Raw genomic sequence first — 21,200 nt, 5'->3', positions numbered from 1 at the left:
TAATCATTCATTAGACCCTGAAGAGAGTCTTATCCACATGATTATTTTGAGCAGGTAAATGCCACCTCATTTAACTTGGTGTCACATATTATTAACACATTATTATTTCTATACCGTGTGATACATGGTGTTGCTGGTTAATTTTACTGTATTGTGCTTTGATTCATGTTTCACTGTGATACAGACACGAGATTATCAGGGATTTCCGTTCGGGCCGCGGACAGGCTGCTTGGTTTCCTGCATGGATGACTCAAACAGAAGTTATTACAGAGAACAATAGCAGCAATAGAATCATTTTTTTATTGAGGGTTTAAAGAGATACATGTGGATCTGCCTTTATTTTCTAAAAATCAAAAATAAGTTTGAGTTGGCATCAGGTTTGTATTTTGACAGAAATTAAAGATCCCTACTGAAAATCTCACATTTCCATTGCACAGAGACAAAAGACGGTGAACTCTACATCAGGTCACTGCCTGACATTGCTTCCCCAGGGATTCGAACCAGCAACACCCGCTTCACTGCCACCCTCAACATGAACAGAGAGAAAGGAGCATTTCACTGCTGCCATCTAGTGGTCATCTGTCAGACCAACCCACCTCCCAGACAGACCGAATAACTCCTCTCATGCTTTTGCCAAGTATATTTGCACATACAGGAAATTGCCTTGGTGTCATTGGTGCACTTAACATAAAACAACAATATAAAAACAACAATATATAACAAAATAGAATAAAATAGAATAAAAATATATACAGTAACAGCGTTATGGACACGAGGGGTGCTAAGGTGCAGAGATTGTACTTGAGGGTCGGGTTCTTTCTTGCATCGGATGAAAAGTGATGAAAAGCAAAGTCTCACACTCATATATGATTTATCAAACCATTCAGTGATTTATATGGAAGCATCTGTATTGTTAGTCCTTTATTTGTCAATCACATCTAATACTACTAATAATAAACCAAAAATATCACCTTTCAAAACACAGTTACACGGTTTACAAGTTAAAAATGAAAAAATTGAAGGCAACCAATTGGAAACAGCTAAAAGCCATTTGAAGATCCAACAGCTAAAGAGCTCAGATACAGAAATAAAAAATGTTACAGATAAGATGAAGTTAAAGACATTAAAATAGACGGTTAGATCAGAGGTGGATAACGCACGTGTATGAAAATGTGTCTTTAAGAGAGATTTAAACGAGGATAACGAGTTGGTTTCTCCTCAGGGAGATTGTTCCAGAGACAGAAAAGACTGTGGAATGGTGAGTATACTGGAACACTTACTTCACATCATATGTGTTAATATAAACCATACTGATATTATATATCATTTTATACAATAATATTGTCTTTTGCACACTGTCTACATATTCTTACACTCATAGTATATTATATTACCTATTGTATAGTCAAATACTTATATTTATACCCCTACTATATATCATATATTATATCATACTCTCTGTATATTCTTTGTATATATAAGTCTATATACACATATTTATACATGTGTACATGTTATAATTATTATTATTATATTATTACTACTATTATTATTATATATACTGTTGCTGCCATTATTACTATATACTGCTATTATATTGGTATAATGATTATATCATATATAAATATATATATTATGTTATATTATATACTATATATACTGTACTATTTTTATATACTGTCTAACAATAACATTACCATCATATCATCAGTACTATTACCATCATCTTGCCACTGCACCTTATCTACCTATTTATCTTGTGTTTCTGTTTTTATTCTTTCTACCTCAATATTTTTTATTTTATTCTATTGTATTGTATTTTATTGTATTCAAATATACCGGCTGCTATGACGACTTAATTTCCCTTTGGGGATGAATAAAGTAATCTATCTATCTATCTATCTATCTATCTATCTATCTATCTATCTATCTATCTATCTATCTATCTATCTATCTATCTATCTATCTATCTATCTATCTATCTATCTATCTATCTATCTATCTATCTATCTATCTATCTATCTATCTATCTATCTATCTATCTATCTATCTATCTATCCATCTATCTATCTATCTATTTATCTATCCATCTATCTATCTATCTATCTATCTATCTATCTATCTATCTATCTATCTATCTATCTATCTATCTATCTATCTATCTATCTATCTATCTATCTATCTATCTATCTATCTATCTATCTATCTATCTATCTATCTATCTATCTATCTATCTATCTATCTATCTATCTATCTATCTATCTATCTATCTATCTATCTATCTATCTATCTATCTATCTATCTATCTATCTATCTATCTATCTATCTATCTATCTATCCATCTATCTAGGGGGCTGTGCTGAGGTATGGTGTCAAAATATTTGAAATGTAGACGTTTTGCTCCATAACTTGACTCGTCTCAGCAGGAGGAACTTTCACTCATGACCTGAATGGGAGCTTCTCTGTGTGAAGCAGTCAGGAGTCAGGACCTCGCTCAGGTGGAACTGAACAGAACATGTGTTTCACCTGCTGGCTGCTCTGAGACATCGGTGAAACAACACGTTCCTGGAGCTGCCCCCCCCCCCGTCCATGCTGCAGATAAACCTCCTGTTAAAGGACCATTACTACAGAGTGGATCCCACTCATCGCAGGACGAGGTTGGATATGTGACAACAACATGGCCTCGCTGCTCCCCCTCTGAGCTCTCTGTGTTTGTTCTGCCTGATGAAACATGTTGTTTCTCAAAGGCAAACAGCATCAAAGCCACTTCTGCAGAGGACGGTCGAGGATCTGGTTCATTACGTTAAGATTATTGATGACTTCCACACTGGAGCTGCAGTGGTGGCATCCTAGTGTGCAACTTGTGTGCTGCTGTTACAGGTTATAATGGATTAGATGTGTTTATTGGTTCAGTAACTTGGAGTAAAACATAGATTGAACTTGGAAACAAAGCAGAAACAAACACGTCTGAAATGAACCAAACTGACCTGATGAAGAGAAACAGATGAAACGATATCTTCACTTTAAATCAAAAGTGTGAGCAGCTCATTTCCCACAGTTGGTTCACATTGAATTAAATTCATCAGAACTGTTTATTCCCTAGAATCTGAATCTCATACAGATTAAACATGAGATTCCATTTTGTGTAGATGATGGAATCATGTGTATAGTATTTAACAGAAAGTAAACAGGGTGCTTTAGAAGGTTTGCAGTGTGTAGCTGTGTTGGTCAAACTGCAGGTTGTGTAATTTTCTGTCCAGAGTCCTGCTGCATTGGAAGTCAAATCAATGGGGGGGGGGGGGGGGGGGCGCACCATTTACATAGCTGTAGTTGTGACGTGATACAGTTATTTGTGATTGGTGTGTGGGACTCGAAGGTTCAAAGTGCACGTGTGTGTGTGTGTGTAGGATTAGATAGTAATAGATTACATGCTGTCGGGATTACTTGATCAAACAACCAAAAATAAATCTACACTTTACAAAATGTGTTGTTATATCAGTTGATGATGTGTCTGAGATACAAGGTTTAATAGAGAATAAATTACAATGTGTTTCTGTCGTCCGCACAAACCTAAACGTCAAGTCTGCGGAGAAGTCTGAGCAGCATCATGTTGATCATCATCACCACTACCATCTGACATCAGACGACCCATCAAAGACAAGCACATCAGAGTTCAGAGCAGAGGTTATTGATTTAAACGAGTTAATTCACGTACATGCACATGTTGTAATGTTTCCTGTTGTGTTGTAAACTGACTTGTGGAGGATGATGTCACTCATCAGGTCCAAAGTCACACGGAGACGCAGAAAGTAGTTGTTGTTCTTTTGCTTTTGAAACAATTACGATGAAAATATGTTATACAAACTTAAAATGTCCTTGACACGGTAACGTTTCATAATTGATTTTGAAGTAAAGTATGTGAGCTTGTGTGTGTGTGTGTGTGTCTGTGTGTGTGTGTGTGTGTGTGTGTGTGTGTGTGTGTGTGTGTGTGTGTGTCTGTGTGTGTGTGTGCTGGAGGGGAGGTACTACATGGGGACTATTTCTCTGAGCGTTCACAGTAGCTCAGTGTTTCTTCGAGCTGCGTCAGGATGAGAACAGAGCTGCTCGTTGTTTTCCTGCTTCCTGCTCTGACGCTGCAAGGTAAGAAAACACCTCCGTCTGAAAAGTGATGCGTGCTAACAAGCTAGCTGCTCTTTCATCAGAGTAAAAATTGTGTTCAGTGTGTTTCTCTTCACTCGAGTTTCCTTTCAGAAACTCACACAAACCAAAAGAACAAATGGTTCAGCTTTTAAATTTGGATTTTAAAACAGATTTATTTTATGAGGTAGTTTGATTCACTGATGTTCAATAAAGGATGAGCATAAATAGGTATTATGTTGTTCTACAAACATAAGCATTGTTTAATAAGGGATGAGCTAAGTAATAAAAATGACTTGATTACATTTAAAAATACAACATTTAAAGTTTAAATCTAATTATGGCTCCGACAGGAAGTCTGAGTGCAAGTGCACGGAGGATGTCAGGAGATTCTCCAGAAGTCTTTTCTTCCTCAAAGAGAACATTCACAAGTATTCATCACGAAGCACAGGAACTGTAAAAACAAACCAGCACAGGCTCATCAATAAATCAATGCATCCAAATTGACTTTTGCATTTTCAGTTGTGTTATTTTGTTGTGTTGTTGAATGCCAGTACAGTGCATACACAGTGTTGTAGAGCATAGATCACTGCAGACCTGATTCACACGATAGGAGGGCTCAGAATGTGTTGGAGGAAGTTTGTCGGTGATGAAACATCCACTGTACGTTTACTGTAACCTTGCATAAGCACCAGCGTTGACCTTTAACCCACTTGTATCTTCAGCAGGGAGCGATGACCTTGTGGTTTCTCTGAGTAATGGCAAAGTCAGGGGGGACTATGTGAGGGTGAAAGGCTCCGAGAGGCGGGTGAAGCAATACCTGGGAATCCCCTTCGCCCGGCCCCCCGTGGGGCCCCTCCGCCTGGCCCCTCCACAGGATGCACAGCCCTGGGAGGGGGAGAGAGACGGCACTCATCACCCCCCCATGTAACCGAGGGTGACCCCTGGATTAACAGATTTTACGATGTGAGTCTTTCCCGTGGATGATGCACATGTCTTCTCTCTCGTCTCAGGTGCATCCAGGACGCAGAGCGGTTTGTGAACGTGTCTCGTGTCCTCTCGATGACGTACAGCGCCACCCGGCTGTCGGAGGACTGCTTGTATCTGAACGTGTACACTCCCGCTGAGGCCACCAGGGGGGACAAGCTGCCGGTGAGCAAAGAGAGCAAGCTCCAACTAACCAGGGTTTACTCTGAGAATCACAGCTGACAATCCCACACTTATCACTTTACGTTTCCCTCAGTGCTTTTAACTCAACGGACACTTTATCTTTCATTGTCTCCAGCTCCGTCACCAGCTGAAACCTAAAGGAGACACATTCTGCTCATTATCAGGTTGATCATTTGAATCAGTTTATGACTGTAGAATCTTTTCTTGCTCTAATGTTCAGAAAACACACACGACCTTCCTCCGACTGTCCATCGCTGCAGCTCCTCTTTTCAGCCTCTGTCTCAAACACTTGGTTTTAGCTCCTGTCTCTTTAAGACATCGTGCTGTAGTTACATCCACAGGGGAATCACACTTTAAGTTTTAATGTGGAGCCTGGTGGAGGTGCTGCAGCCAGCAGTAACGCATGTGTCTGTGTGTGTGTTGTGGTGTCAGGTGATGGTGTGGATCCACGGAGGAGGTCTGGTCATCGGAGCGGCCTCTCACTACGACGGCGCTCCGTTAGCGGCTTATGAAAACATGGTGACGGTTTTCGTTCAGTATCGCCTCAGCATTCTGGGATTCCTGAGGTAAGGCCCGGCCCTGCAGATCCAGAGAGTGAGAAGCTCCACAGACGTCACAGTGTTCTCCTGCTCCTCAGCACCGGGGATGAACACGCTCGGGGGAACTGGGGTTTCCTGGACCAGCTGGCCGCTCTGAGATGGGTGAAGGAGAACATCGAAGCCTTCGGAGGAGATCCTCAGACGGTCACAGTCGCTGGAGAGTCTGCAGGAGGCATCAGCGCCTCCCTCCTGGTAACCTCCCTTATTGTTTGAAACAAGTTCTGGATCCTTAGCCACCAAATTACCTATTTGTATCAAAGGAAGTTTAAAAATGTTTCATATTTCCGTCTCTTTCTTATTGGAAAAAGTTACTTTTAAATATCTGTCGTCATTTATTTAAACATGTTTTGTTTTAATTTTCTTAAAACAGCTTCCACTTTTGTTTCATTCCTTCTTTATTTATAGATGAATCCTTTTAGTTGTTTCTGAACTATGTAACGATATTCCTGTGTTGATAGTGAATGTTTGGGAAACGAGACGATACGATCGAGTTTCTAACAAAGAAACGAATCAGTGAAAAACAACATGTGACACATCTGGTCCATTTATCAAGTTTTAATAATCTGTATCTTTCTCATGAACAGACTCTGTCTCCTCAAGCCAAAGGACTGTTTCAGAGGGCGATCTTTCAAAGTGGAGTCGCAACACTCGGCTCCTCCCCCACCTCCCACGCCTTGGGTTACGCTAAGGTACAGTAACATGTAAACTGAGCAGAAGAAGAATTCATCTGCAATAACAAGTCAGAGGAGCGGAGCTGCTCAGAGACAGACGCTGCTGAATAAAGTCTAAATATCACAAGAATAAAGTTTTAATTTAATGAGACGAGAATGAAATACAATTCTAACCTCTTTCAAACATACATAAAGGATAAACATAAACACTGGTACTGACGTGTGTGTGAAACATGAGCAGCGCTGATATCAGTCGAGTTCCAGTAGAAACTGTGATTTGATATCAAGGTTGAGGAAACCGAACCAGTCACTGCTTCGTTAAATCTGTAAATCTGCTCATTAAAACCTTTCCGGTAACTCAGGCTGATCTGTCAGGAGCAGAAAGTGAACGTGGGAGCAGAGTGAACTGTGAGGAATGACAGGAATGTTCTGCTGCCAGAGTTCAAACGGAGGATTAAGACTTTATCGACCTGTGGACGGAGGGAACGAGCTCGTTAGAACTCAAATCAAACCGCTAAGAAGCAAAAAGGATCAAGATGAAATAATAACATGTTAGAATGGATGACGATTCAAATTAAAACAATGACAGGTGGTCAAATCAAATAAATAAAAGCTCCAAACTCATTAATAGTTCATCTCTTTGTTGTTTTGTCAGATGGCTGCCGACCTGAGTGGATGTGACCACAGCAGCACAGAGGAACTGGTCCGGTGCATGAGAGGGAAATCCACAGAGCAGCTGCTCAGGGCAACAGAACAGGTGAAGCCGCTGCACAGAGGAACAAGCAGGAGCTTCACACCCGCTTATGGTTTAAATTCTAACATGTTTTCTGTTGTGCTTGACGTTTCCTGGATCCTGTTGTGTTGCACAGTGCACGTTGTGTCAAGTTGTTCAGTTTAGTTCTGCAGAGAAACGTTGAGTAAACACGACGAGGTTCTGGAGTTTGTTCTCTCTCATCACAAGAGGAACAAGGAAACAGGAAACTCTCTTTAGGCTCAGTGTGAATTTGAAGAGTGAAGCCTGATGTTTGCCACAAGATGGCAGCCTGTGAACACCTTCAGCCGGCACATGCTCCCTTTATTAGGAACGTCACAGTTCCACAGGGCAGGTCCTTCCATTGCTCTGAAAACAAATAACTCCACAAAGAAGAGGTTGTGGGAATAAATCAAAACTACTCGACCTGTTTCCAGTAGGTCAGCACCTTCAGAAACCTGCATCTGCATTATTTGATGGGAGTGGCTGATTGGAGGAATAGTCAGGTGTTCCTAATAAAGTGCTCTCTGAGGCCGCTTGGTCTCATCCTCATATGCAGAGTGTTGTGTGTTTAGATGACGAGCTACCTGGGGGGGGTGGTGGACGGAGACTTCCTCCCTGACGAACCAGAGGAGCTTCTCAAGAGGAAGGAAGTGATGAAGGTTCCAGCGATGATGGGAATCACCAACCACGAGTTTGGATGGTTGCTGCCTCAGGTCTCAGTCCAAACCTCCAGACACATGGCCCCCCCCCCCCTGTGGTCGTTTCTTTACTTGTGTCTCACTTTGACTCAACAGAGCTTTGCGCCCCCTGGCTGGGAGAACGGGATGAACAGAGAGTCTGTGCTGGCAGTGATGAACATGTTCTATCCTGCAGGGGTGAGCTGTCGTGATGATGATGATGATGATGATGATGATGATGATGATGATGATGATGATGATGATGATGATGATGATGATGATGATGATGATGATGATGATGATGATGATGATGATGATGATGATGATGATGATGATGATGATGATGAAGGTTGATCGATCAACACTAGATTCAAATATTCAATCCATGATCAATTACAAACATTTAATTCGGTTGAAAATACTCTGTTCATCTCTCATACAAAACTAGAACAATCAAATTAAAAACAGTTGATTTGATATTAATGCGAAAGGTTGAAATCATAGACCGACATGACGGCTCCTTAAAGTGAAGCCAAAACATCCAGATCGCCCCCTGGTGGCTATCTATCTATCTCTCTATCTATGATAGTAAATAAAGATGAATGACGCATCTCCACTTCCTCCCATTGTACAGAAATGAAGCCAAAATATCTGGGATACGTGCGCAGCCATCTTTTATTTGTTTACATGATTTGGAGTCAGGGTCTTTGCAGCAGGGATGTGGGGGGTGGAGCCAAGGTGTCAACATCTCACCAATACACATGGTCAACCAATCATGAGTCAGTCTCAGCCCGTTTTTCAATCTTAAAACGACCAATAGAAACCATCTTTGACAAACGTTTATTCAACGTCTACTTAGATTTTTTTAGTTTGGTTCCTGTCCAATATGCTAACATGGATGAGGCAGTGTTGAAGACCTATACTGCAGCCGGCCACCAGGGGGCGATCAAAACGCGTTTGGCTTCATTTTTGAGGGGTCGTCTGGTCGTCCATCTTTTATCACAGTCTATGATCTTCCCGTAGAAACCAGTTGGGTCTGATGGTCCGACCTTCCTCCCTGTTCCAGGCCGCCGCTGCCAACAGCATCATCGCAGACGAATACCTGAAAGACGCCAAAACACCAGAGGACATCAGAGACGGGTTCACTGAGGTCATGGGAGACCTGCTCATGATGATGCCGGTCATCAAGGTGGCCGGTTACCACGTGGGTCAGTGGAGCAAGGCACCAGCACCGCGTCACGGCACAGAAATCACAAACAGAACAGTTTTACTGAATCATTCCCCAAAAGAAACTGGTTCAAAGTGTCCGATTGACTCCAGGATGATGTGATGTTGTTGGTGGAAGGTGGAAGGTCGAAGGTCAAGTGACCTCTTGTGTTTTGTCTCCTTGGGGCCACAGATGCAGGGATTCCAGTTTACATGTACGAGTTTGTGCACCAAGCGGAGATTTACCAACACACCAGACCCCACTTTGTGAAGTCCGATCACGCAGATGACGTCGTCTTCATGTTCGGTGCATGTTTCTGGAATGGACATATCAAAATCGGAGGTTGGTGAAATATATTAATTCATATGTCATTCATATCCTCAAACCTCTGGGTTGAGTGGGAATAACTGAAGGTTATTTAAGGTGATTTAGTTCTGGTTTCTGATCAAACTCCTTCTATCCCATCTTCAGCCAACTTCACCAAAGATGATGAAGGACTGTGTCGGACCATGATGTCGTACTGGGCCAACTTTGCCCGTAATGGGTGAGTAAGCACTGAGGACAGCCATAAAATAAAAACTGCACTCATCAAGATTTTGATATGAACATCAGAGAAACATCTGACTCAGTGTTTTGGTTTTATTAGCAGAACTTTATTGTTTTGTTCGTCCCTCATCACTTCCACAGTGTCCAGAGGTTTTCAAGCTCTCGTCAGTCCAGCGTCTCATTCCTTTGAACACGATATCTCAAGAATTGAACTAAAGGATGAACTGAGTGGATTGTTCTGTTCAAAGGGCAAAGGTCATGGTTGCTCTGACATTTTTTTTAAAGTAGAATTCCAGTATTTTTCCAAATGAATGGTACTTAAAGAAACTTTTGAAAATTAGTCCAGTACATCATCTCCTGAAAGGCTCCTAAATGGTGGAATGAGCTCCCCATCGACATCCGGACATCAGAAAGTTTACACATCTTCCGCAGCAAACTAAAAACATACATCTTCCGACTATACCTTGAATAAAAATACTAATAATTTTCTAAACTAACAATTTAGTAGCACTTAAATGGCACTTACTTATAGCACTTTGTAGTTTTGCTTTATTTTGAAGAAATTGTACTTCCTTGATTCTTGCTTTCCTGGGTCTGTACCCTCGGGGTTGATGCACTTATTGTAAGTCGCTTTGGATAAAAGCGTCAGCTAACTGAAATGTAATGTAGTGTAATCTCCATCTCCAGAATAACAATTTGAGATTTTATTTGTTGAGACATTTTTCCGCGGAGATTTGATTGGCCGTGGCAGTTGCCCAATGAGAATAGTCACAGCCGCTGTGTCGCAGTCGCTGGAAAAGACCAACTTCTGTTCTTGTAAACTCCATTTACCCCTTAAATCAAATAAATATATTATCTGGACGGACTTGGATGTAAATCCCAACTTAACTGCTTCACTAATTAAAAAGATTTAATAAACTCACTAAACTGTGATGAATTTAGCAGCTTTACAAGTCAGATTGTTTCTTCTTCTCTTGAAAATGGAAAAATAAGCATTTTAAGTGAAAAAAGACAATAGATAGAAGTTTGAATTAATGGTTGGACGCTGGCAGTGAGTATAAAGACTTTGCCTTCATGTCTGTTCCTGGGTCGTTCCCTCCTCAGCTCTCCGGACGGTCCGGGTCTGGTCAGTTGGCCTCAGTATTCCAGACAGAAGCAGGAGTACATGGAGCTGGGCGTCACACAGACTGTGAGACAGAAACTGAAGGAGGACAGAGTCCACTTCTTCACCGTCGGCCTCCGTCAGAAGCTGGAACAGGCAGCAGCAGCAGCAGCAGCAGCAGCCGCACCTGGAAACTGACGTCTGGAAGCTACTGCGTTGTTTGTTTGGTTTTTATTTTTCTGCCTCCTCCTCAACTGGTATCGGACCAGTTACTGTTCAAACCAACTTATATCTGTTTCAGAATGGAGGCTTATTTTCCAAGTCTCAACTCCGCGTGTTTGTCTTGTTTCATGAACTAATTAATTAAAGGAAATACTTTCACTGCAAAAACAGAAAAACTTGTCTCTTATTAGAATCTCTGTTTGAAGCCGTGCGCAGTTTTTTAAGCTTTAAGACACAAACGAACATACAATGCAAATACAAAAGATTTTAAATAAACTAGAATGTCAATGAGATCTGGACACTTGTGAATATCAGTCCGTTAAATATGCCTGATGAATTATTCTGTGAGGAATGAGTGAAAAGAACGTCCCAACTCACAATTATAAGGAAAGTGGTTTAAAAATGTTGTTCTTTCACCAAGTTTTGTGGAAATTTGCTCAATAAAATGTTCTTCAACCTGCGAATAAACAGACAAACAGTAATAAAAATCATGACCTCCTTGATGGAGGTAAAACATTTATTAGGGCCCGAGCACTGACAGGTGAGGCCCTATTGAAATTGTAAGGATTGTTATTATTCAGGCAAATAAATTGGCTTTTTGAGGGCTTTTACATGCTCAAATTCTTACCAAAATTTGCAGAAAATTAGAAAGTGGTGAAAATGTACGCATTTTGGAGGGAGTTTTCAATGGGCAGGTCAAAATGGCTCAACGGTGCCCCCCGAGACCCCCGGAACATGTTCACATTGACCGATCTCACCAATCTATACACATGTGTATCATGACAAACAAAAATGTCTACAGGTGCAATTTGAAAAACACAACAGGAAGCCTGCTATTTTGCATTAGTGGCCATTTTGGCCATATTTCACATTTTTACTTTGAGGTACTTGTACCAGGGCTTTCATCGGATCAACTTCAAATTGAGATGAGTGTAATCACAACAAGATGGAGATACAAAGTTATTAAAAGACCGACTTTTCGTCACATGGTGTGACCGTGGCGTAGCGTCAAAGTTCGATTACACGCCATTAAAACACGGTGTTCTGTATCGCGAACATACATGGACCATGAATCCTTTGATGCTGAGCCGTAAACAAACAACTCCACTCCTGCAGTGACAGTGGTCAAAGATCAAAGGAATCTTTATGTCTTTCAACGGTGACGTGTCTCTCTCTCTCTCTTTCTCTCTCTCAGAATTGGGACATTTCTCAAACCGTGTTAACATTGAGGTACGGCGAAGGTTCATCCTTCGCCAAAGGAGAAGATGTTGTCATAACTCCACTGTGCATTGTCCTATCACCAATAGCTAACATGTCACTAAAGTTCATTCCTCCACCGAGGTCCAACAGTTCCCACGGACCTGCATTTAAATCTTCTAGATTCAAATTCTTTTCATCAAAATCCATGAATTGTCAAGCTTTGAACATTTCAAAAGCACGCAACCCAGATATCGTACGGATGTTGGCCTCTTCTGGTCGAACAAAATATACAAATACTTGGGGCCACATTACGTTGACCTGCAGTATTTTCATGGTTCACTTGTGGCCCATGTGGGGTGCGTGGGACGTAGGTCAAATCTGAGACAAAACTATTTTGCTATGTGGTAATGTTAAAGAAAATTACTGTATCCACACCAAAATGTTACGAGTTCTCTCTTGATCTATTGAGTAGTTTTGACCGGGTCATTGTAGTAGCACCAGCCTCCTCACAAATGGACACACAACCAATGGAAAGTGATGACAACATAACAGAAAAACACAACTCATTATATTCCACTGATGCTTTTTATTGATTATACACTTTCATAATAAAGGTAAATGAACCTGACTTTTATTCTAACCAGGTTGAAGTTCTTCTTGGATTTCAAAATCATACCAAAGCTCTACAGGAGGATCGACTCTAACTCTAACCCACATGGTGGCGCTGTCACCATCACATCTATATAAAACCTTATAGCCCACTCTTCATAGTCTGTATAGTCTGTAGAGCACTAAGGAAGCCCGCTCACACATTCAACTGAGGATATATTCCATAACTCTGCTGCAGAAAATCATTTACTCCCCGACAGGAAAAGACAACCCAGAAACCCCCAAATCAAGACCCAACGTATTCAAAGCTTAGAGAGGATCGGCTTTGACGTCAGGTTGATCATGTATAAGTTCCGTTATAGATCTGTAGAAAGATCGATGACTCTTCCTGAGCTTCGGTCGTTCCTAGTCTCCATGGAAACCTGAGAAAATAACCAAACCCAAGTTATGGTCAGCCACTGATCTTGAAATTATACAGATGTATCTTCTATAAAATGCGATGCGAAATTTAAAATATGGATACAATTTGTTTCTATCTCAGCATAAGGGTGACACCCCCCCCTTCATCCGTCTGCAGGGGAATAGAACTTACTCAATAGGTCCAGGCCAGTTTGATGAAGGCAGGGTTTTCATCCTCATACTTTGAGATGATGGACCTGCGTCTTCTCGCACCCGGGCCACATGTCTGAGGAAATCAAATGACAGAAGTTCAGTTTTAGGGGTGATACAAAAATACAAAATATCTACTCATACAACTTCATATAACTTGATATGATCTAGTCAGGAGCAGTCGACCTACCGGAATGCAGTTGTTACCCTTCTTGACACACAGCTTCACTCTGCAGTGCAAGAAGACCTCACCATCCTGGCCAGAGAACTGGAACGTGTTGAAGGAGAAACGGTTGGATGTTCCCTGTCCGTTGTTCTTCACCTTCACCGTGGAGTCAGCAGGGTTAGGGCAGCTACTCAAACAGACAGAAGAGCAGACATGAAGGGTATGATCCCCACGAGCATCTTTGTGTGTCTCAGCCGTAGACGATTTAAAGAGAGATGACATGAAAGCTCTGAAAAAGTGAGGTCAAACTATCTGGATCAGGTCAAACATTGTGCTGAAGAACAGCATCTCTGTCGGGTCCGGGTGAGACCGGGTCAGTTTCCTCTCAGGCTGGGTCCTGATTGGTGGAGCTCATGTATCAGTGAGACCTTGATACCGCTCCACTATCTCTGGGATCTGGGATATTTTCGGCTTCATGTTTGCACAGTGGGAGGAAACGGAGACGTATCGTCATGCAGGCTGTGATCTCACCCTTTGATGATGAGGTCATATCTCAGGCTTCCGTTCGGGCTGGGCTGGTCGGTCGCCCAGCAGGAGTCCGTCACCACAGCAACCATTTTGTCATCCAGCCCATCCGCGTTCAGCTCCACCCACAGCTGCCCGTTCAGTTGCATTTCAGTACGTTGTTGCAAGGCTTCCTTGGTGTTAGGGTCCTTGTAGGCCGTCATGGTGAGATTGTAAATCCATCTACCAGAAGTAATCTGCTGGGTGACGGAGCTGGAAGGCAAAGACAGAGTTCAGTTCAGTCTTCCTCTCTTAAAAAGTACGTTAAGCTCAGGTTTGGGTTCTCACCTGTCTTTGAGTGTGAAGGTAAAGGTCCTGATGTCCGGCTGATCGTAGAGACACGAGAAGTCGAGATGAACCGAGTCCTGACGGTTGATAACGCCGTACATGGAGCTGTTCCGGTTCACGATGGTGTTCTTGTAGAGGATTTGGCTGTTGTTTGCCTGTAGGGACACACGGAAGCAAACATTGTTACTGCACCTTCATTTAAACATTTAAGGCTGCAGAAGTTACTAACTGTTCTCCTGAGAGGTTCCCACCAGGATCACTGTTCCACAGGTTTTCTTCCTGTCGAAGCCAAACGTCACCATGTGGGTCTCATTGTCCATTTCACCTTTGCAGGCCTCGTCATTGAGATGCAAGACAGAGAAGTCGATGCCTTTGTCCTCCAAGAGACATTTAGCCATAGTCAGCTTAGCAGCGTTCTGCTCGCAGACCATTGGCTCTCCTGACATCATATAAAGATCAGTTAGCTTTTGTCCAAATAGCAGGAAGCAGGAACATGCAGATGTTAATTCAACGTTGAAGAACATCTTTTCAGGGGCTGACAAACAGGCACTTTCCAGAGATTATATCATGTCTCTTTAGCATAACTTCTTAATGTTATTACATGCACGAAAAAGATTGTTAACATTTATATTTATGTCATGTTTGGCATTATTTGGGGCCAAATCTCTTCATTGGGCCAAAGGAATTGAACATGCAAGCCAATGGAACACAAAGGGCCTCATCAAGAGGTTTCTGACCACGACAGGTGACACATCATCTATTCAGATCCTCTAATTCCTAAAGTGAGGCCTATGGATATTCCAGTTATTCCATAAATCTGAGACAAATGATAAAAAGAGCTGTGACTCTGTTGAGTCAAAGCCGACTCACCAAAGGAGTCGGTTGAGTTGTACTTGGAGGCGAACATGGCCCGGCAGACGCAGCCGGTTCCCCCGTGGTTCTTCTGCCCACAGAACTCGTGCTCACTGCAGAACGTGTCCTGACAGAAGCCCTGGTAGGAAGCAGCTGCAAACACACACAGATACAAGTGTTGATCTCAGACAATGATCAGTCTCCCAGAAGGTTCACAAGAAAATGTCAGTACATGTGAGTGAATGAATTTGATTCTGATTCAACCAAGCAGGCCTGTAACGTGTAATGTTTCAGTTTCAGTGCTGAAATCTGCAACTGGAAACTGGACCCTGTCTTTATGTTGAAGTAGAGATAAATCGTCTTATTTTAAAGCATACAACAGAAGATACTGAGTCACAGCCTTACAGCATTGGGTCTCTGACTTCCATTCCTCCACTGTGATGTTGGAGAGACTGCAGGCTCTGGCGTACGCCTCCAGGAACTGGCACTTGAGACCATCCCCTCCAGGGTATTTACACAGCGTTTGTGTGCAGGCAGCAATGAAGGGTTCTGGGTCATGTTGCATGTTGCAGGCAGTAAAGGGAGCCTGCTTCAGGAGGTTACACCTGTTCCAGTGAGGCAGAGGAGAAAGAATAAAGTTACAAATGGCTTTAAAAGTTAAAACAAGATCAAATATGACAGGACAGAGGCAAATACAATCAGTCAATATTACAAATTTAAAATCAAATAAGACTCCCATTAATAATTTAGACCGTTCCTATGGCACAAGACAAACATCTATCCCGTTTGTCTCCGATGACAGTTGGTAGAACTTCCTGGTGGAAATGTAAACCTTCTCTTCAGAGACAGGTTCCTCAGATCTTGATCAATGTGGCTCTTTCTAAAATCAACCCACCTGTCTTTCATCTCATCAATCTAGAAAATCTGAATTAAAGTGAGCTGTTCTGGAAATGTTCTGCAAAACCGGTGAGGATACACACACGAAGGTGGAGCTAACTGGTTAACTGCAGGTAGAGTTAGTGTAGTAACTTGCATTCAAGCTAAAATACTGCTAATGCTAATACAATGCTCTTGTTTTCACGACGTTATGGATAGAGAAACCTCCAGTTTGTCTAATTCCAGGATTCAGTACAACTTGGTTCAGTTTGCGTTTACCAGTCAGTTGAGGTGCTGCAGTTGATAGTCGGGTCCGCAGCCTCGTTATACTGCGTGTCACAGCTGTGGGGCAATAAGCAACGTCAGATCAGTTCATTTTATCTGAGCTACAACTTGGCTGGTGTTGGACGTTGTGTTGGAGGTCTCACCCGCTGACACTGTGTGTGGAGTCTTTCTCGTCACTCACAGTGCGACTGGAGTTTCCACACAACCCGTGTGCGTCGTGTCCATTTGGCCCTGACCAGTTTCAGAAAGGAAAACGTGACGGATCAATGAACTTTGCAAGTGGAGCAAAACAAAGGCTTCAAATAGTGACGAGCAGATCTATATCGAACGTAATGATTCTTGCATTAGCTTCTAATATTAGATCAACTTAAACATTTGATATGTACCATTTAATAGCCTTGTGTTTTGCGTGCGACTCAGTTATTAACAAAGAATAGTTACAAGAAACATGGCAGATGGTGGTTGTGATCAAATAAACACATCAATCAGCACTTCTTGTCCACTTTTATGCAGATGACGCCATTTTATTTGTTCCACAGATTCAATCAAAGTACATACGTGTCATACAAATATGATTCTCGTTGGGTTTGTGGTGCCTGATCAGCACAGATGAATTTGACTCCATACTTCACCCCCAACATGGCACCTTCAGCCTAATTAATAAGAATCAAGGATTTAAAATTGTACCTGTCAAGTGGATGTGAGAGATGGAGCCATCGAAGTGGACAGAAACTGTGAAGTTGGAGGCTGACATCTTAGCCGTCACTCCAGTCTGGTCCTTGGTGAGCTCCCACCCACGGACCACCGTCGCTGTGGTGTTGAGTCTGAGCTCTCTGGTGTCGACCTTCGTCACAGCAGCGGAGCAACGAGGCAGAAAAAAAGACCAGGTGCAAAATGTTGAATCCAATTTGAACTTTTATCATAGTAAGCATGGTTTTCATTATTAAAGAAAGAAACAAGCATCACAATCATCTGTCTACTGATTCCAGAAATCTCTCGCTTATCTAGAGAACCGTTCATCTTATGTCCAATTCAGTCACATGATTGAATATTAAATTAATTAACTCTAGCGCTCTGTATCAGCGGCGGCTGGGGCGGCTGTCGATCAAGACAACAGCAACATCAGCAGATTCTCCAGTTTAGGGTTCTTTCACCAAACTTTGAATAAACAGATGAACAGCTCTTTGTGCAGCAGCGGGTTCTATGCAGCGTAACTCACCAGAGCTCGACTCCCTTGTTCCAGAGAGATTTGAGCTCCCGCCAGCTGCAGGATCACACGTTTCAAAAAGCTGACGTCTTTCCGGCGTCTCTCCTGGAAGACGCCCAACACCTCGAAGCCGGGGATGGATGTGGACTTGAACAGAGTGTAGCCACAGCGGTCCGGGACAGCCTGGACCCGCCCAGCGAAACCAAACCCGTGGAGCCGATCACGGTGCACACGGTGAAGTTAAAGGGCACCGGGACCTGTGTCGCTGCCGTACCTGAAGATATTGAGACACGTGGTTTTTGGTTGGATCTGTTGTTACATTAAGAGTAAACTTAGATCTCACGAGTCAATTTGTCGAGGTTTATTTTTTGTTTTATGATTTAAGAAAAATAAAAGAAGAGGTCATATTTTCAAAGTAAAGGTCTGACCTCTTGTAGCTACATTACTCTTTTTGAAAGATGTGTTTCAATTCAGAGGCTGCGTCCTTCAGAGCTTCCATTTGAAAGCTGAATGCGCCACAGTGGCGCAAATAGACTTTGTAATTGGTTAGCTATTTCAAATGCGTCATTTCATCCTGGAGAATCAAAGCAGCCAAAGGCCGGATGCATCCTATAGCCCAACTTATCCCAGGATTCATTGCGCCTCATTGACAAACCCCTTTCATGGAGGTTATGGCGTCGGCAAGTGAGGAGACGCCAAATGCTTTACTGTCACACTTCAACTCAACCGAACAGCTAAAGGTACTAAAACCTTCTCAGCGTGTCCAGCGCTCATTGGCCCTTTGAATTCAAACACATCTGTATCAGTCACTGAGGAAGTTCTCCCAGTCCTCCAGCTGCTTCCGGGTTGTCGTCCTTTACAAGTTCTTCAGGAGGTTTCTTATTTAATTGGGGATTTTAGGATCCTCTAAATGAAAATGATTTTAATATTAATTCTGGTAGAACATCACATAACCCTTTTCATCTGCAAGAGACTTACTAACGACATCTTTTCAGTGTGAATAAAGTGAGTGGTTGTGTGTGTGAGTTGTGTAACCTCTCACCTGCGAGCACACTGAGTGCAGCCAGGAATAATATGTTGAACATGCTGGCGGCCGATCGGGATCTGAAACACAGTTACACACACTTGTAAAGTCTCCGTTACACTTTTTCCAAACTGAAAACTGTGCAAAAGTATAAAATGGACGTATTTAAATTGTGATGTTTTTCATTTTCTCCTCTTCCCCCAAATCATGAATAAAAGCATTTTTGAAATCCTTGAAATGTTTCACCTGACAGCTCCTGAGGCGATAGACGCTCTTCCACTGTGAAGTAAATCCAGTCACTGCTTTAATGATCTTTCGCATCACAACAGCGGTCTAACATTTAACTGCTTATCGGCCGTCACTTTCCCTTGTTCCATTCTCAACTGGTACATTCACACTAAATTCATCACGTTTGCATTTGTACATTTCTAGTGATTTTCAACTTCTTTATTGGATGAATTCAGTCGGAGAGACCGAGAGGGGAACAACTCACATGGGAACCAAACATTAAGCCATCGAGCCTCCAACTAATTGACATTAACACTGTTAACACAATCTATGGGACCATCGAAAAAATATATAAATATATGCATATTTCAATTTTTTTTAAAACAACAAAAACGATCCAAACGTGAATGAACCTCGTAGCTTCAGCGTTTCTCACTTGACCGAAAACAAAAGCACAAGATGTGAGTTACCTTTATATTCAAATGTTTTTATCGTCAGATGTGCAAATATCACATATTCTGAAAGATTAAAGATTAAAATATACAAACAGACCAGGAACACTGCTTCACAAATAACGTTATTATTATTGTCATTATTAAATATAATTATTTATTTATATTCCAAAAATCTTTAGAAGAAATGTGTAAATATAAAAAGTATCATGTCTTAAAAGTCATTGTTACTCATATAAACTGACAGCAGGAGAAGTTTCCAGGTGTTTCTTACCGTGGTAGGAACTGAAGTGCAGCAGCTTTGTGTTGAGGAGACGTTTCACCTTCGGACCGATTGGCTCTGTCGACCCTCTGTGTGGCTCTGTCGACCCTCTGTGTGGCTCCGTCGTCCCTCTGTGTGGACGACTCAGGTCTCTGTCTGACACTGTCTCTGTCCCCTTCTTTTATCCTCAGTCCCGTCAACACGTTCTCGTTCTGGTCCTTGTGACCAAACTGGTTTCTGTCACGGAACTGGTTTCTGTCACGGAACATTCCGGCCTCCGGACACTGTGTAATTAACTGAGAGTCACAGAGACTGCGATGACAAGCTGACAGAGGTCAGGTGTCAAGCTCATCAACGCCCTCGATCACATTCCTCCTGAAGGAGCACAGAGACTTAATGTGCTCCAGCTATTCATCAGTAATATGATTCAACTATGTATTCAAACAGTATTATGATTCAAACTACACGTTTATACAGTGTTGTGGATACATTTCTATTGTAAACGACCCAGATTGGTCTGTAAACATTTTAATATTTATTCCACGTATATTCTGAGTGTCTTTAAAGAGTCGGCGGAACCCAGAGAACAACTATAACATGATTAAATACAACAACCACTGCACCACCGTACCAACCAGTCCAAAAAACACCCTTCATCCATACTGCTCCTCCTTTAATGGTCATGTGTGTGTGTGGGGGGGGGGGTCCTGTCACAGCACTGACATACTGTATAACAGGGGTCTTCAACTAAAACTGCAAGAGGTCCAGACATCAACCCTCCTCCCCTTCTGGGATCCGGATAATTAGAGACATATAAATGTGAACTCTGACTAAATCATCTGAATTAACATTTTTATAGCACAAGGTTGCTTTTGTAATAATACAAAATCAAACACAACTGGCATACATACAACACCTATTCTAGTCAAACATGAAACAAAGTGCAATAAACATTCTGTCTTTGAATGTGCATATAGGCCCACATTCCTTTTAACAATCCAAGATGACACATACTCAAAGACAAACGTAAAGTGCATCAGGTGGAACTGGATGCCTCGGGGTTGTTCTCAAAAAGGAATGTACATGTAAGAGAATGTCCTTCTTGAACGGTATTTGGCCTTTATGATGTTGGATTAATGGAGAGTCGCGGTCCGGATTTGGACGGAGTCCCACAGTTGGTGACACCTGCTGTATAAATAATAAAGTTGATCTATCATTAACAGGACAAGTCAAAGTGCTTTCTGTGAACAGCATCAAGAAAGGGGTAATAAGTGGATTTAACAAAAGTTTGTGGCAAACGCAGTAAAGTCTTCAGCTTTGATTTGAACGATGATCTCTGCTTCTCCCTGTTTAGGTTTGATTCTGGGGACAGAAAAGCACCTGAGACTTAGAGAACATGCAAACTCCAGACAGCGCAAACTTCTTCTTTAATGACAATTCAAATGTCTGAAATAACCTTTCTGGCCTTTAAAGACACTCGGACTATACGTGGA

At 42.0% G+C, this 21,200-nt stretch overlaps 2 protein-coding genes across 3 annotated transcripts; one reads left to right on the top strand and one right to left on the bottom strand.

Annotated features, from left to right (window-relative positions):
* The first annotated feature begins 4,050 nt into the window (after nt 1-4,050).
* ces3 (carboxylesterase 3) lies at nt 4,051-11,261 on the top strand. Of its 2 annotated transcripts, none has more exons than XM_061077324.1 (13): nt 4,051-4,140; nt 4,863-5,064; nt 5,151-5,289; nt 5,740-5,873; nt 5,945-6,098; nt 6,491-6,595; nt 7,233-7,334; nt 7,904-8,044; nt 8,126-8,206; nt 9,075-9,216; nt 9,408-9,557; nt 9,687-9,759; nt 10,866-11,261. In XM_061077324.1, exons 1-13 carry the CDS (start codon nt 4,089-4,091, stop codon nt 11,059-11,061), a joined length of 1,671 nt encoding a protein of 556 aa, XP_060933307.1. In that variant the 5' UTR covers nt 4,051-4,088; the 3' UTR covers nt 11,062-11,261. The 2 variants fall into 2 exon arrangements, with proteins under 2 accessions (XP_060933307.1, XP_060933308.1); XM_061077325.1 differs by having other exon boundaries at nt 4,058-4,140; nt 4,866-5,064.
* Nucleotides 11,262-13,486: 2,225 nt separating this feature from the next.
* LOC133009013 (alpha-tectorin-like) lies at nt 13,487-19,976 on the bottom strand. The gene is made up of 14 exons (XM_061076413.1): nt 19,720-19,976; nt 18,784-18,845; nt 18,016-18,050; nt 17,754-17,924; nt 17,222-17,378; nt 16,678-16,765; nt 16,529-16,591; nt 15,771-15,978; nt 15,392-15,512; nt 14,773-14,960; nt 14,522-14,676; nt 14,201-14,446; nt 13,694-13,856; nt 13,487-13,579 (listed from the first exon to the last, which is right to left on the bottom strand). Exons 1-14 carry the CDS (start codon nt 19,974-19,976, stop codon nt 13,487-13,489), a joined length of 2,007 nt encoding a protein of 668 aa, XP_060932396.1.
* Between the last annotated feature and the right edge of the window lie 1,224 nt (nt 19,977-21,200).

The sequence above is a fragment of the Limanda limanda genome, chromosome 8 (assembly GCF_963576545.1).
Source record: "Limanda limanda chromosome 8, fLimLim1.1, whole genome shotgun sequence".
NCBI classification, from domain to species: Eukaryota; Metazoa; Chordata; class Actinopteri; order Pleuronectiformes; family Pleuronectidae; genus Limanda; species Limanda limanda.
Note: the sequence above shows the minus strand (reverse complement) of the source record. Positions and strands in the feature narration are given on the sequence as shown.